This window comes from Phalacrocorax aristotelis, chromosome 4 (assembly GCF_949628215.1).
Source record: "Phalacrocorax aristotelis chromosome 4, bGulAri2.1, whole genome shotgun sequence".
Classification (NCBI taxonomy): Eukaryota; Metazoa; Chordata; class Aves; order Suliformes; family Phalacrocoracidae; genus Phalacrocorax; species Phalacrocorax aristotelis.
Genome location: NC_134279.1, coordinates 3,011,437 through 3,026,357, shown reverse-complemented (window position 1 = coordinate 3,026,357; position 14,921 = coordinate 3,011,437). Strand labels below are relative to the sequence as shown.

Here is a 14,921-nt window from a genome sequence, read left to right as displayed (position 1 = left end):
CTTTTTATTGCCCCCTGCTTGGGCAGCAGCTTGGCACTTTGCTTATCGAGCGGAGAGGGCTGGTGCTCAGACACCAGTGGGTTTGAACTGAGAATGATTAGGCAACCGGAGGGGGAGAGGGGAAAGGACACGTCTAATGCAAGGAAAGGGGGAAAGTCTTGCATCCCACCTGTAACACACTGAAGAGCTGGATAGGTGTTTCTTCCCACAAAGACTGTGATGAGCCCGAGAACAAACTGCAAATTAAATCTAAACCCCCAAATCTGAGGGTATGTTATGCCTTCTTACAGCTAATGCTGTTCACTTGACTGGGAGCAGTCAGACCTGTGTTGTGCTGTAAGCCTCGTGCAAAAAGTGGCTTTTTCCAAATCTCCTGAATGTTTCCCTTCCACGTTGCTTTCTGATACACACAAAATGTCACTGGTCACGCCGCCACCTCTAACCTTCCCTCCACGGACCCTTTACCTGGGCTGAATTTGAGCATTCGACTCTTGGGATAGTAATCCACTCCAGCCTGAGCTGAGCCATCGCGGGTGCTACAGCGGACTTTTGAGGTCCTGTTCTGATCCCCTCTCCGGACCACCTTGATATTTAAAACAGCAACACCCTCCGGGCCAGGCGGCTCCCGTATTTGGTACGCAGCTTCTTCAAACTCAATGGTGGGTGCTAAAGAAAGAGCAGTGAAGAAAAAGCCCCAGGTTTGCACACCAGCTGACTGTTCACAGACGAAGGGCATTCAGCAACTGCGGTGAGCTAAGCTCAGCTCCTTTAGACTCTACCTACACAACTTCAGAGCAAGGGGATCCTCAAGGCAGGGGCCAAAACTGCAGCTCTAAGGGTTGGATGTGAATTAGGGCAAAGGGTTGGGCAAAATCCAACACATGTATTGGGCTACAGAGGATGGCAAATGATTCTCCCTTCCCCTGCCTCCCACTGAGCCACACGTCCTCAAATCCATGCCACGTGATGGTGCTACAGCCCCCATTGGCAGTGACACCAGAGGGACCTGCCATCCCCCTTCTTCCCCACAGATCTCTCCAGGCTGCGACACTGTGGAGGGAAGGCAACATCTCCCAGGGGAAGCACAGCAATTCCCCATGCAAATGCAGGGGAACGGGAAACGGGACGAACGGTGGGTTCAAGCCACTGTTATTTAATCCCTCCCTGAAGACCAGTGCAGTGCACAAAGCCACCACATCAGTGACCTGCACACAGAGCTGTGACCACGTGGCTGGCCGCATTCATGTGCGCTGAATTAAACTGCAAACTGTTGATGAGACTGTACTGAGTACCTTGGAACTGCAGCCTACGCTACAACTCTTACATCCTTGTTGAGACTCATCGCTTACCATCTTCATCGTTGGTGATAGTTACGGTCACCATGTCCATCTTTCCAATCCTAGCTCCGCTCCAATGGTTTCCAAGTGGGCTACCAAGATAGACCTGGAACTGCTCTTCTGGTTCAAAGGCAGAGTCGTCACTGATATAAACACTGCAGTTCTTCACCTAAAGCCAAGTAAGCAGGAGAAAACAGCAAATGTGCATAAATCCCCTGAAGCCACTTGAAGGCCAGCTGTACTTTGCTATCTAGGGTTTAATGTCCGAGTACTGTCAATCCTGGAAGAAACACTTCTATTTTTAAGGCTACTACTTCAGCGCGGACAAGCCACGGAGTTACGTGATGAGACACAGCAGTAAAGACATCTACTTTCACAAACCAACAGCTCTCTGCTACAACAATCCTGAGTCCTACTAACAAGGAGGATTTATATTTCACGTTTTAACCAGTTTTGTCATGAAACAAGCAAACCCTTCAGAGTCACATCACGCTTCCAGGACCACAAGAATTTGTGACTTTAAGTGGCTATGAAAGCAGTTTGGGCAGCCTCCGTCAGCTCCCTCTGACAATGCAGAGTCGAGGAGGAGATCTGAACTTCTCCCATCTCCTCACTCTCCCCATAAGCCACGTTCAGCTCACCTTCTCTCCTTTCAAGAAAGTGATGCGAGACTCCTCTGCATTCCTCCTCTCTGCAAAGTCCTCCAGGACCTCTGCTGTCTGGCTCTGTGCGTAGCACCTGACAGAGGACTCATAGCTCAGGTCGCCGGTGCGGAAGACGGGGATGTGCAGAGTACCCTCCTTCTCCTTCACTGTGTATGTGTCCTTGGTGAACTGCATGCTTGGTACTGCAGGAGGCAATAAAAAGAGTCAAGTGTTCAAGCTCCACGGAAAGACAGGAGCTATCTGAGGCAGGTACACCCTAGAACTGCTGTATGGAGTCTGACAGCCAGAGGGTAAGACGGCAGCTTCACGCTGCCTCAGTATAGGATTTGGTTTCAAACAAACAAGTGACCATTACTGCCATCACCCCTCTACAGAGCAGGGGATCAGCAGACCCCACAGTGCTTCAAAAAGAAGGTATCTCTCCTCGTCACCTCTCAGTCACCTACTCCAACAGCTGATGAAACTTGTTCCTTCCCTAATATTTCAGTGCTGTTGCAATGCACTGGAGAGTAAGACGGTACAGGGATGGTGTGTTTGCAAGGCATGTCAGGAAGAGGTTATATGAGGACTCAGTACTGAAATGGATGCTATGTCTCAAAGTGTTATCCTACTGTCAGTAGACAGACACAGAACAAACAGTTTGCAGCAAAGAGGGCAGACCTCAACAAAAGATACAAAGGCAGAAATCATTACAGGCTACTACAAAGTTATATTATAACAGTGTGTGCTTTCCTTAGGCAAGCAAACACGAGAGATGTTAACACACAAGAGAAAGTAAATGTGCAGTGAGACTTTCTCATGTAGTAAGGGGATCTTTGGCCCACAGAAAACACGAAACAAGGACTGAGCTCTGAGCAGGAGTCAAAGCATGGCTGAAGGTGAGGGAACACTACAAGAAAACGTTCATTCTGCGCTCCCAAAGACTCCAAGCTCTTGTGGACAGCAAAGCACGGGAAGAAACGGGGCAGCCAAATGGAATGGCAGCCAAATGGAATGGCTAAATTCAGCCTAGAAATAACCTAACCTGGACTAGCCTCCTGCTGCGTGAGAAAGAGCCTAGGATGGACTGGACAGAGCTGCCATGGATAACTTACCATCTTGGAAGATGTCATTAATGGCCACGATCGCTTGGAATGGCTTTGTCAGCTCAGCTCCATGGGGCGAGCTGAGATAAACGACAAACGTCTCCAGCCCTTCGATCACCGGGTACTGTGCATCATCCAGAATTGTCAGAGTGCAGAACTAGAAGGAAAGCAGAAATCCTGCTTTTAGAGATGCCAAGCTGTCATCCCTCCCGGCACTCACATTTGGGTGTCTAACGTAAAGTCATTACATCAGGCCTTTTCTGAATGCATTAAACAATGGAAATAAAGTTTTAGATGAATCATGCATATCATTTCAGAGAATAGGCAGCTGTCTCTATCCTGGGAGACGTGGCCTGACCGAATCTTCCCTGGCTGTAGGGCTGATCATATGTGAATCTGTGCCTGGCAGATTCATTAACAATTCTCAAATGTCCCTGAGAGGATTTTTAAAACAGGCAAATGGCAAATAGAGTATGCACATGAACAGGAGAAAAGTGTCACCAGACAGAGCAGACTCATCAGGAATCAAAGCGGCTCCTCACCTCTTCTGTCTTGCCTGGCCTGAACTCTATTTTTCTGGAGCTGGGGACATAATCGATTCCCGGGCTGGCAGACGGAGGGTCTGACGTCCGAGTGGCGCACCACACCGAGATGGGGGTTGAGAGATCGGGTCCCTGTCGGAGGACTGGAATCTCAATGTTTCCTGCACCACCAGTTGCACATGAGAGGGAACCAAGGTGAGAAAGCAGCCACAAACCCCAAAACCACTCCTCTCCCTTCAGCGTGCCCTTCTCCCTTCGCCACTGCTCCTGCACTCAGCACAGGCTGTCGCAGAGAAGAACCCCCAACCTTCCCACAGGGGCAGAGGGAAGAACAGAAACCCTCTGCAGACTTTTTGCAATTCTGCTGCTGTGCCCTGAATCGCTCCTTCTGATACCTCTTCCTGGTGAAAGCACACTTTCACGGCAAGCACCCCAACGCGGTGTGGAGGAGCCCCCCGCTATTCTTCACCTGCAGCCTCGCTGACGGTAAAGGTAGCATTCCCCAGGAACACTGTAGAGGCATCGTTGGGTCCACTGATGAAGACGTTGGCTGAAGCCCGGCTGCCAATGCGTGCATTATCGGAGGCATCGGCCAATACGATCTCAAACTCCTCTTCTTCTTCGTATTCGCTGTCATCGATCAGCGTGACGTCACATGTCGTCGTGGTGACACCCGGACCAAAAACAACACGGCTGTCATCCGCCATCCCCCGGGACTTGAAGTCGGAGCCGGATTCCAGCATATAAAGGCTGCTTCCCTTGGCTGATTTGGGGACAGTGTAGCAGACGGCAGACACAGTGCTGCTGGTATCCCCTAAGATGCAACAGAAAAAGATCATAACTCTATGGAAATATTTTTACTCTATTTGGTGGAGGCACCATTCACTTAAATAATAATGCAGCATTCAGAAAAGAGGGTGAGGACTGAAAAAGACCACCATCCCTGCTCCTAAACTTGTGTAAAAGCTGCCTTAGGTCCGGCTTCCAGGCATAGGCCGAATTTGCACTCCTGGTTATTATGATCAGGAAACAGGTTGCACTTGCCTATTAAAGAATATCCAGTACAGTGACAGGGTCTGCATAAAACACAGTATCTAAAACACAGAAGAGCAGCAAATAAATACAAGGGTTTGCTCCTGCTGGGAGGAGAAATGAATCAAAAAACCAGGTGCTTTATCTGGTATTGGTGACCCTCACAGCAGAGCTGGGAAAGGGAAAAAAAAATTAAAAGCCAGCTGCCCTGTGTTGTTGCTCATTGTTTCAGCTGCACCACAAAGCTACTTCCAAAAAATCAAAGAATCACCCCAAAATCATAGATAAGGAAACCCCACGGAACAACACTTGTTTTGGAGGTCGCTGTTATTTGCCTGCCAACAGGAAACAGTCATTTGCCTGAGCCTGGCAAGGGTTTATACTGCGAAGACTCCGCAGTGGCTTTGCAGTAACCCTAGTCTTGTGATAAAAGACTGCAGGACACAAGCCCTGAACTGCTTCTATTATCTATAAAGTACAGAACTAAAATCCAAGCTCTAGGCAGCCATGTACACTTCACAGTCTGTCCACAGGTGCTTCACTTCTCTCTGTCCCCAATTTACTGTTGGTCACAGTCTCCAGGGCTCCCCATCCACCCTCTCTGCCATGCGGGTTCGGGCTCTGCATGTCTCACCCTCAGCAGCACCTGCGAAGCCACTTTCCTTCCTGTGCCACAGAGCCCCACAGGAGGACAGAAAGTCATTCTGCCCAGCTCGACCCACCTTTCCTTTCAACAGAAGCAGAGAGAACACCAGCGCTCTCGCTGACGTGGTACGTCTTCCTGTCGAACTGCAGGGTGGGCTCGTCCTCTGCGTCAGTGATGGTGACCGTGGCCCGGGTGACATTCCCCAGCAGAGCGTAGGCCGGCATGCTGAGCTCCACGGCAAAGCTCTCCATGCCCTCAAAGATGTTGTCATCGTTAATGATGATGGTGCAGGCCTTGGTGTCCTCCTGCTCCTCAAACTGCACCTGGAAGGCAGCAAGTGGACTGCTCTCTTTGGGCTGGGGTCTGAAACTTTCTGTCCTTCCTGTCTTACCCTTGCCTGAGTCACACACCCCGTGCACAGGCGGCATCAGACGCTGACCTTAACCAAGGATAAATGGCTAGTGGAGGTCAAAGGCAGCGGCAAATGCTGCACGTAGGCCCCTACCTCTTCTGATCTTAGCCATGGTTTTAGCCCTTTGCATGATCAGGAATGCCATTCCTACTTGCTCAAGCCTGTAACATCGGTGGTCTGTCAGAACACCGCTGCAAAGCTTATCTGCCCACATAAAAAAACTGATGAAAAGAAGAGACCCTCTTCTGAAAGCAAATAAACCACACATTTTCAGAAAGGAAATAGTCTCCTTTGTGTTTTTATCAGTTTTCTCATTTCCTTCATCCAGGCTTGATGGCACGCATGGTCAGACCTTCCCTTTCCTGGTGTCCCCAGCCTACCTGCCCTGCGTGCTCCACGTAGTCCTGCTCTCCCGGCTGTGAACCGGAGCTGGAGGTGGCCGTTCCCTGCTCTGTGCGGCACAAGACAATCGCGTACTGGTTGAGGTTACCAATCCGCCTGACGGTGATGCTCACAGAGCCTGCGCTCTCTCTGACGTTGTAGCTGGAAACATATCAAGCAGATACAAGTAACAGGCTGTGGAGCAAACCCTCTGTGTTTGCACTGATACCGAGCACCACAGACTCAGGCTGACTGTTGGCTCTGAGGAAAAGCTGAGGGACACTAATAATGAGAGACTTGGGCAGACGGCAGCTATTCAGCAACCCATGGTTTAAGCCAGTGGGCACTTCTCCTCACTGCCAGGCACATGAGCTCCCACTCCCATACTGGCTGCTGCTGCCACCCCCCGCCCAGGAATCAACAGCCTTAGGTCAACGGGAATGCCATGAGTGGTGCTACAGGGCACAGCAGGGATGTCTCAGTCCTGAATGGGTGTCAGTGAAACACAGGCAGAAATGATGGTAACTGCCCCAGAATTTCATTTCCATGCTGTAGGTCCAATCATATATTACAGAGCATAACCTGCCTCACTCCAGATAAGACCCCATCTGTCAGAAGAGTGCTGTAAACCCCATACCGTTTACCTGGTGTGTGTAAAGCTGAGGAGAGACCACTGGACATGGAAGATGTTGCCACTGATCACATTGGGTTTGCTGTCCTTCACTAGGAACTGAAAGCTGTCCATGGTCTCCTGAACCTTCTCCTCATGCATCACGTACCGAATGAGGCCCTGGTTCACGTCCTCTGCCAGGAGGAGACATCCAATGAGCCAACCCAGAAATTTAACAGAAGCTTTATAGACGAGCGGTGCAGAGACACGCATCCGCATGGCCCCAGGGACTGGGTTCTCCACACGCCCTTCATGCTGCAGCAGCTTTTCTACCTTCCTTGGTCTTACCTGTGGTAGGAGCCAGCCTACAAGCTGTGACAAGACATTCCCTTGCCTAGTCTTTATCCATAATGGCTCATACTTAAATATAAGGTGAATTTAAAGTAGCTTTGATGAAATGCAAGAAATAAGAATTTGCCTGGGCAGTACATATTTCACCTCTGTTCTATAAGCTGGCATGTCCCAACAAGGCTCATTCTCACCGCTGAGATGGTTTGGGCTCTCTGACCTTCTGCAGTATAATCTATGTTTCCCAAGCTTCCACCCTAAAATAGTGTAGGTCTCTTCCCCCTTTTATATATTTCCCTGAGCACACAGGAGGCCAGGTGTGGCTGGCAGGGCCTGATGAGAAAGGACAGGCAGACATTTGTGTAGGACTGAATGCAGTGTGGTGTGGGGCTCTGCGAACCGTAGAAATGCTAAAAAACTCTAAAAAAGGCTGTGCTGCGTGTTTACTCTCAGCCTGCCTGAGGGAGTCTGGAGGGAGCAGCAATCAGAACAAGTACAGTGGTATAGGAAGCAGTTACTCCCTCACCTCCCCCTCCTATTGGAGTCCTGCAACAGTGAACTTCCCTCACGTTGTTGACTCTGCACTGCTGGCTAAAGATCCACCAGGCCTTGTGATGATTCGATCCACTTGTAATATCTACAACTCTGCTTTACCATCCCAAGTCAAATCTCCAGCTCTAACAAGTCTGGAGAACCTGGGTGTGCTACAGGACACAGGTTGGCATCTATAAGAAATTATAGGATTTCTGCAATCGACAGCAAAGTTCAATTCTTATTTTTGACGCTCCTTTGAGAGTTGCCCCATGTCTTCTCCCCTCCCACCTTTCCCCCTCCCGCCTCCAAGCTATCTTGACAAACTGAAGGAGCCGAAGGAAAAAAGCAACAGTACACTGCTCAACCTCCATACCCTGCGTAAAGGTGGTCACGGTTGTCCCTGGTTTCAGCTTGTTCTCCACATAACCATTTCTGGGACCAGCTGTTATCTCATAGATCAGCTGTTTGTCATCTGTGTCAGGGTCTGTCGTCAGTAATTCCTTCTTAGTGATTAGATTGGTTGCCTGGATTAAAGCCAAACGAAGGGAGTTAAACTCTGGAGATCCAGCAGTGCGAGTCTGATTGACTGTTTATCCAAAAAGCCCAACCATCCCTCTGTCAAATTGTGCTCTAGGGGGGAAAAGCTAGGGGATGTGAAAGCACAGAGCACACAGAGCGGCCTGGAACAGACAGATGCCCCACAAGGTGTTTGACAGCACAGGAAGGGTTCAAATTCTGCCTCACATCTGGTTTGTTTAACAAAAAACTGTTGTGGCTCAAAGACAAGCAAATTCAGAACAAGCTGCCCAGCCCTGTCTAGCTGGGGCTAAAAAGCTATGACAAATCTTTTGGCTTCACCTGGAAACCACTGCTCCCTGAACTGTGCTGATGCTCAGGTGAGGCCTGGCTTTGCCCAGAACATTTGCAGACCACCTCAAGTTGAACAGTTCACTCAGGACAGTTCATACTGCTTTAGTGAGCCTGCACTAAGCCTCTTTCAAGTGACCTCGCACGACGTGCCTCGGTTCCACCACATTTTGCTTTCTCTTGAAAAAGAAAACACCTTTAACAGGAGAAAAAGAGAGAATTGAACTGCCTGAGGCTGCAGGAGTCCTTCTTCTCAAGTCAGGAATTTGAGCCAAGATAGCCACTGCTTAATACAATTTCTTACTACAGTGTCTTCCAAACCCTTTCCCTGGGAAGAACCCAAGTATTTGCAGTTAATGCTGGGTCCTCAAAAACACGCATAAGAGTTTCCTGGGAGTTTGTTTGGACTTCAGCAAAACAAAGGCACGTCACAGCAAGAAATCCCTACGCCATGTTTCTTTGAAAGCCATGTTATCTCTACCATTGCTGCTGCAACACATAATCAAGACTTCTCTGCCATCAGCAAAGCTGAAAACATGCCGCCCTGGGGAGGAGGGAAGAGGGGCAGGACGTGTCCGCCCAGGAAGGCAGGCAGGAGTTGTACGGCACTGCACAGCTCATGCAAGAGCCAAGAGAAGCCAGACTTTGTCCTGTTGATGTAAGGGAAGGAGGTGGTCCAGGAAGCAGTTTAGTGCCCTGGAACCACGTTGCCTGGTTTAGCTAAGGGAGCTGCAGGGCAGGCATCCCTGCACGCCTCTGCCTTTTCCAAGGCACTTCGTGGGCACAGAAGGACACGTGTTCACTATCACAAAAATAAAAATGCTGAAGGATCAGGAGGCTCCCCTGTGAAGCTTCTTCTGCAACACCCAGAGAAACGATCTGAGCTGAACCCAGGCAGGCAGTTACCTTGCCATCGACGTACTCCAGCCACTGCAAACCCAGGTTGGTGACGACCCTGGGTGTCCCATCATCCACAGAGAGAATGTCCACTTTGAAACGCTGTGGTGCTGCCGTCACAACCTGACAGAAGTTCAGAGAGATGGCTGTTACTTTGGGAGACAGAGCCTCATCCACCGTATTACCAACTTTGCTCCCTTCAGCTCTGTTGGGATCAAGGTCCCGGGGTGAGTTTGCACACACAAAGGCTGGGACACCAGGGCAGAAGTGTATGGCATTACGTAACTGAGAATACTCAGGCCTCATCTTCAGTGGAGCGACAGCAGCTAAGTCTCCCCTCTTCTGAGAGGAGGAAGCTTTCTATTAGCTATAGGTGGTCTCCCTCACATCCTTTCTCCTCCCCTTACCTTCTTCCCCCCATCCTCCGTAACAAAGAAGGGATTGGTCCCATCAGACACAGTGAAAGTGAAGCGATCCTTCAGTGAGTTGCTACCATCGTGACTGTAGCTGATGCGGTTCTGGTAGATGTCGTCCATCGTGAAAGTGGTGGCTTGGCGATAACGCTGCCCGTTGCTGGTGCGTTCAATCAGGCCATGCCGAGGGGGCTGCATGACTGTGAATGTGATGGACTCAGCCTGCACCAAGGAGACAGGGTGGCAAAGCTGACGATGAGACTCCAGGACCAGAACAGGCAGGTCCTTCCAGCTCAAGATACCTGCAGAGGGACTCTATGCCCAGACAGCCTTCCTAGCACAGTGTTTCCAACCAGGGGCAGAAACACAGCACCACACACTGAACTGATTCACCCTGAGCCCTGCCCTGTCTTTATCCCTCTCCCAAGGTGGCTGTCTATAAAACAACCCCAATCAGGGAGAGCTAGGCTAGACACATCACACCGAACTGTTGGTTTGGCTGGTCTGAGACAGCTCCTGCCTTCGTGACAACCCCTCGAACACAAGAGCAGTCCCCCACGCTGCAGCCTTTCAAAGCAACGTGCCCCCTGTCACTTCTGTCAGTGTGGAAGCAGCGACAGCCTTTGGGGCAGCATCTTGGCTCAGGGCAATAACAGGCAGCCAAGAGCTCTCTTGCTGCAGGGAAGCTGCAGCGCAGTGAGGTAGAGACAACAGGACACCACCTAGCCTCTGGCCAGACCCAGGAGGAGGACAACGAAATGTCATTTTCATCTGTGCTAGGCATAAACTCAGTGTCAAGGCTAGGCATAAACTCAGTTCAAATCCACAATGGTCAGAGAGGAGGTGGGACAGGGCAAGGATTAGCTCTGATCACAACTTCTAAATGTTCTCCATGCAGGTTTGTTGCTTATGTGTCTGAGAGACATCCCAGATGAAGCTGTTCCTCAAGCCAGGGCTTTGCTTTGCTCAAACACTCATTCATCTACTTATATACAAACTGGGCTTCCCACAAGCTGTTTGTTTGGTGGGGTGATGAGACAGGGTATGATCACAGGGGGAGATGACACTCACTACAATCTGTCTTTGAACAGAAGCCCATTTTTCTGACAGCGCAGATGTGCAGCAGAACAGGGGAGGGAGGAGGCAAAGGCGGGGGTCTTGCCTTACCTCTGTGTCAGCATCTGTTGCTTTAAGCTCAAACTCTGTGATGGTTTTTCTCACACCTTCCTGAACTGTCATCCCGAGGCTTTGCACTACAGGTAAGGAGTCATCCACAGGGTTTATGGTGATGTCAAACGTCTGGCTCACCTGGAACAGGAGGAAAGGCCTCTCTTGATGAATTCACTCCACCAAGAGTGCAACTACACTGAAACAGTAACGCTTTAAGGAGACCACAGTGATCCACTGGGTTTAGGTCACTTCGTTTTGGCCTTGTTTAGTGAGTAAACAAGAACTTCTAAGCTCAGATCTTTTGAACATGAACTCTTCTATCCCTCCCCACTAATTTATTCTTCCTCCTTCTGTGATATCCTCCCTCCCTTCCTGATTCTATTTTGTCCCTCTCCCTGTATTTACAGCTCTGATTTTTCCCTTTCAGAGGGTAGGAAGGAGCCGTTTCTCAGGGGTCTCACTGCTTCTGGGTATGTTGTCAGTGCGCTGGATCAAAGCTGAGCTCCAGGAGCAATTGGTAAGCAGATGAAAACCAGAAACTGAAATCTTGGTAAACCAGTTTCATGGGGCTACATCTCAGGTGGCTCGCCCTCCCCTTCACAGGGCTCGCTCCCTTCCCTGTGCTACGTAAGATCTCTCACAGCAGGGGAAGTAAGAGCACCCACCATTGTCCAAAGGACAAGCCCACGTGTGGCTTGTTTCATTTCCTTCGCTATGTGTAACTGTCTTGCAAGCACAAAGATGAAAACGGACTCTTATCACATCCTACAGAATCAGGTGCCTGCTCTGACTCAGGCAAAAAAAGATGCTGGGACTTACCTCGTTTGTTCCATCAGAAACAGAAAAGGTGAACTCATCCGTATGCTTTTCAATGTCACTGGTGTGGACGTACTGGATGCTGCGAGAGGCCAAGTCTGCCTGGCTGAAAGAACTAATTTTTGTCCCTAGAAAAAGAACAATAGGGGAAAATGTGCAATAGAAAGAGCGAGGCAGGGAAAAACACAGGATGCTGGACGTATCTAGCCATAAGCGCTCAGTCTTGGCTCGTTCTGCTCCAGTTCAGGCTGTACCACGAACCTCAGCGAGCCAGGGATTTAGCTGGCATGGAGCCTCCTAAAAACTCTGTTCAACAACTTTTAAATTAACCTAGTGGCACCCCTTCTGCAAAAAGAAGAATGGACTTCTTCCCAGACTTACAATTCTACAGTGGCACCTCACACTGCCGGGGCGCCCTGCTGGTGACGGGCCTCTCAGGGCAGAGAGCGAGAGGGAAGCTGCGAGAAAAACAGGAGGTGTAACGCTTCGATTTTTCACTCCTGTGCTGGACTGCTCTAACCAGGGCATCACTGAGCATGGGCAAAAGGTCTCCTGGCCTCACAGCAGTTTTCAAAAAAGCCTTCAAACTCCCTGCTCTCTTTTCCCCTCCTTGCGCCCCTGCATTCAGAACAGACCAAGCTCCATTTTCAACACTGACTTAAAGCACCATCGTTACAGGTCATTAGGTGCGACACAGAAAGGAACCTGGCAAGCGTTTTAAAAAGCACTTGGAGCCTTTAACTCCTACCGCTGCCTTTGACAGTTTTACTGCTCTTAACAACAACAAAAACCCTGACAAAAAGTTTTTCACCAGTTTGTCATGTTAAATGGCTACTGACAAGTACTGGCCACACTACGAATGATACCAGGATCTGATAGGAATAAATGAGCCAAAACTGGATGACTGGCCAAGGTTTCCTCAGAGCTCATTAGCTTTAAAGGTTTGTGTTCTCTTTTGAACGCTCCGGTACTCTGTCGTTAGGTTTAGGTCATTTAAACCAGGAGAACTCTCTTTCACAGTGTGTGACTCTCTATCTTTCTCAGTCCATCACGGACATGAAGCACAGAAAGCAGAATCATCATATTTTAAATAACAGGAGGAATAAAATCCTTAATCCAGCTCTTTCAGGTCTCCAAAGTGCAAGATTCACCATTTAGTTTGCAATTTAAACAAAAATATTGCAAGTTTTTAATTTTCTCTCAGCAGGGGGCTTGCTTATTATAACTTTCATTCATTATTCCTACCCTTTCAATGTGCTTGCCAGAGGACATCTTACGCTGTGAGAAGATGAGGCAAAACACACACTAAAACTGCGCTGCACAGGGACTATCTGCATCTTGAAAACACACAGCAGATATTTCCACTTTCATCTCACGTTAATGAGAAATCTAATCCTAAGAAGAAATATAATTGTAGATGAGTATAATCTAAATCAGAGGAGCATATTATATGATAGCAGAGGTTTAGACTAATTCAGTCAGAGAGGAGTAGGACACTCATACTCTCAGTGGGCATGGAAGGCAATTCTCAAATTCAGATCACATTTGCAAGTAATTATTGTCAGAGTTTCACAGGACCAAGCAACCCCGTGCTCTCCAAACTACCAGAATTCATTATCCAGCGTATCCATCGCACCACAATGCAGCTTCCTTTTAAACTAATGCAGCGGTTAGTTCCCTTCCTCTCTCCAAAGCACAGCTGGGAAAAGAGGCTGGTGTTTAGGGATCAAGGGACATACAGGCCAAGCCGGGAACTGAAAGCAAGTTGTCTGTTCAACAAGGTGGGCTCTATTACCTTGGACTTTAGGGGATGGATTCTTCTGGGAGTTGTACTATACGTGGTCACAGAAAAGACTGAAGGTTTGCCTGTCATGCAAATGCAGCATTAGGTCCTGAAAGAGGAGATTCAGCCAGCAGCAAGCTGGACTGATCTGCAAAGTCACCATGGGGCATAAACTCACCCAGAGGCCGAATAAATCCTCATCTGTGATTATCGGTCCACCTTGCCTCCACTCACCCTATTCTCCAACTCCCTGGGCTAATGACCGTTTGATTTCTAACAAGAAACATAACTCTCTGCTGCTGCCTCCAAGCACATTTGTCCTGCCGTGAATCTTTAGGGTTCAAAAGCCCTCCAGTGCCTTGCTGCTAGGAGTACCCAACCGAGTAAAATACTGCCCTGCTAACCTGGGGAGGCCGCATGCTCCAGGTGCCCCAGCTGTGGCTGCTTGGTGAGCTTGTACTGGAGCTGGGTCGGCTCGCTGTCCTGGTCAGTGGCAGAGAGCTGTAGGGTCGTGATGGTCTTCGCTGAGTTCTCATCTAAGACCAGCCCTTTGTTAGCGATGATGGAGGGGGGAAATCTGTCCTCTGAAAGGGTTAAATACAAAGCTGAGTTAGGAGACAGCCACCGTCCTTTCCTTGGTGTTATTCAAATCAGGTACTTGTGCTCAAGCAAAAGACAACATACACACAAACACCTCCCAGACTGATAATTCCAAACCAGGTACCATGCGCCTCGGCATTAATCATGGGGATGGTAATATTATAAGGTCTTACAGGCAATCTAGACAATATGAATATACTAAGGGGAATTTTTCTACCTTTTTCAGTGAGTTTGTCAGAAGCCAAAGAACTAATCCTTACATGCATGAACTCTCCCCATGTCCCAAACTTCAAAGGCCTTTAAATTAACAGCGAGTGAAAACTGCATCTCAAGAATTACATCTTAACTTGCGGTACATGTGGGATGGGAATCTACGAAGGCCTCAGCTCTGCAGCAAAGAAAAAATAACTTCAGCGCTATCTTTTACCTAATACACTAATATAAAAAACCTGGTCCGTCAGTTTGTTGCCATCTGCATCGATCACATCAAAGGTGAAGGCAAAATTTCCGCCAGGGTCCCCGTTCTTGTGACTGTACACCACTTGCCCTGGAGAGAAGGGGCAGGAGAAAAGAGGTGCTTTATTATAGGCTGCATCGTTTAATTCCTAGTTTGGAACCAGGCTGGCACTACAGGCCGAGGGACTTGGGTTTCATTACTTTTTCTCTATATTCTTTTTCTCCTGCTGAGAGAGACTTTTTAACACTTGCTTAATGCTATGTGTTTCTATTCTAACAGAACAACCTTATCTTACTTCTTTCCCCCTCCCTTCCCCATCTCGTAAA

General features: G+C 48.9%; 1 protein-coding gene across 2 annotated transcripts in view; it reads right to left on the bottom strand.

Moving 5' to 3' along the window:
* FRAS1 (Fraser extracellular matrix complex subunit 1) overlaps positions 1-14,921 on the bottom strand; it is a 173,675-nt gene that overhangs the window by 13,249 nt on the left and 145,505 nt on the right. Inside the window, exons 45-60 of one of the 2 annotated variants that reach the window (XM_075090041.1) lie at positions 14,566-14,685; positions 13,943-14,122; positions 11,759-11,883; positions 10,937-11,077; positions 9,764-9,991; positions 9,366-9,479; positions 7,966-8,116; positions 6,745-6,904; positions 6,100-6,262; positions 5,384-5,630; positions 4,099-4,443; positions 3,630-3,790; positions 3,097-3,244; positions 1,979-2,184; positions 1,350-1,506; positions 466-666 (exon numbers count right to left, since the gene is read on the bottom strand). In XM_075090041.1, coding sequence (XP_074946142.1) covers positions 466-666; positions 1,350-1,506; positions 1,979-2,184; positions 3,097-3,244; positions 3,630-3,790; positions 4,099-4,443; positions 5,384-5,630; positions 6,100-6,262; positions 6,745-6,904; positions 7,966-8,116; positions 9,366-9,479; positions 9,764-9,991; positions 10,937-11,077; positions 11,759-11,883; positions 13,943-14,122; positions 14,566-14,685 — 2,847 coding nt within the window. The remainder of the gene's footprint in view (positions 1-465; positions 667-1,349; positions 1,507-1,978; positions 2,185-3,096; positions 3,245-3,629; positions 3,791-4,098; positions 4,444-5,383; positions 5,631-6,099; positions 6,263-6,744; positions 6,905-7,965; positions 8,117-9,365; positions 9,480-9,763; positions 9,992-10,936; positions 11,078-11,758; positions 11,884-13,942; positions 14,123-14,565; positions 14,686-14,921) is intronic. The other variant, XM_075090042.1, reaches the window with a different exon arrangement.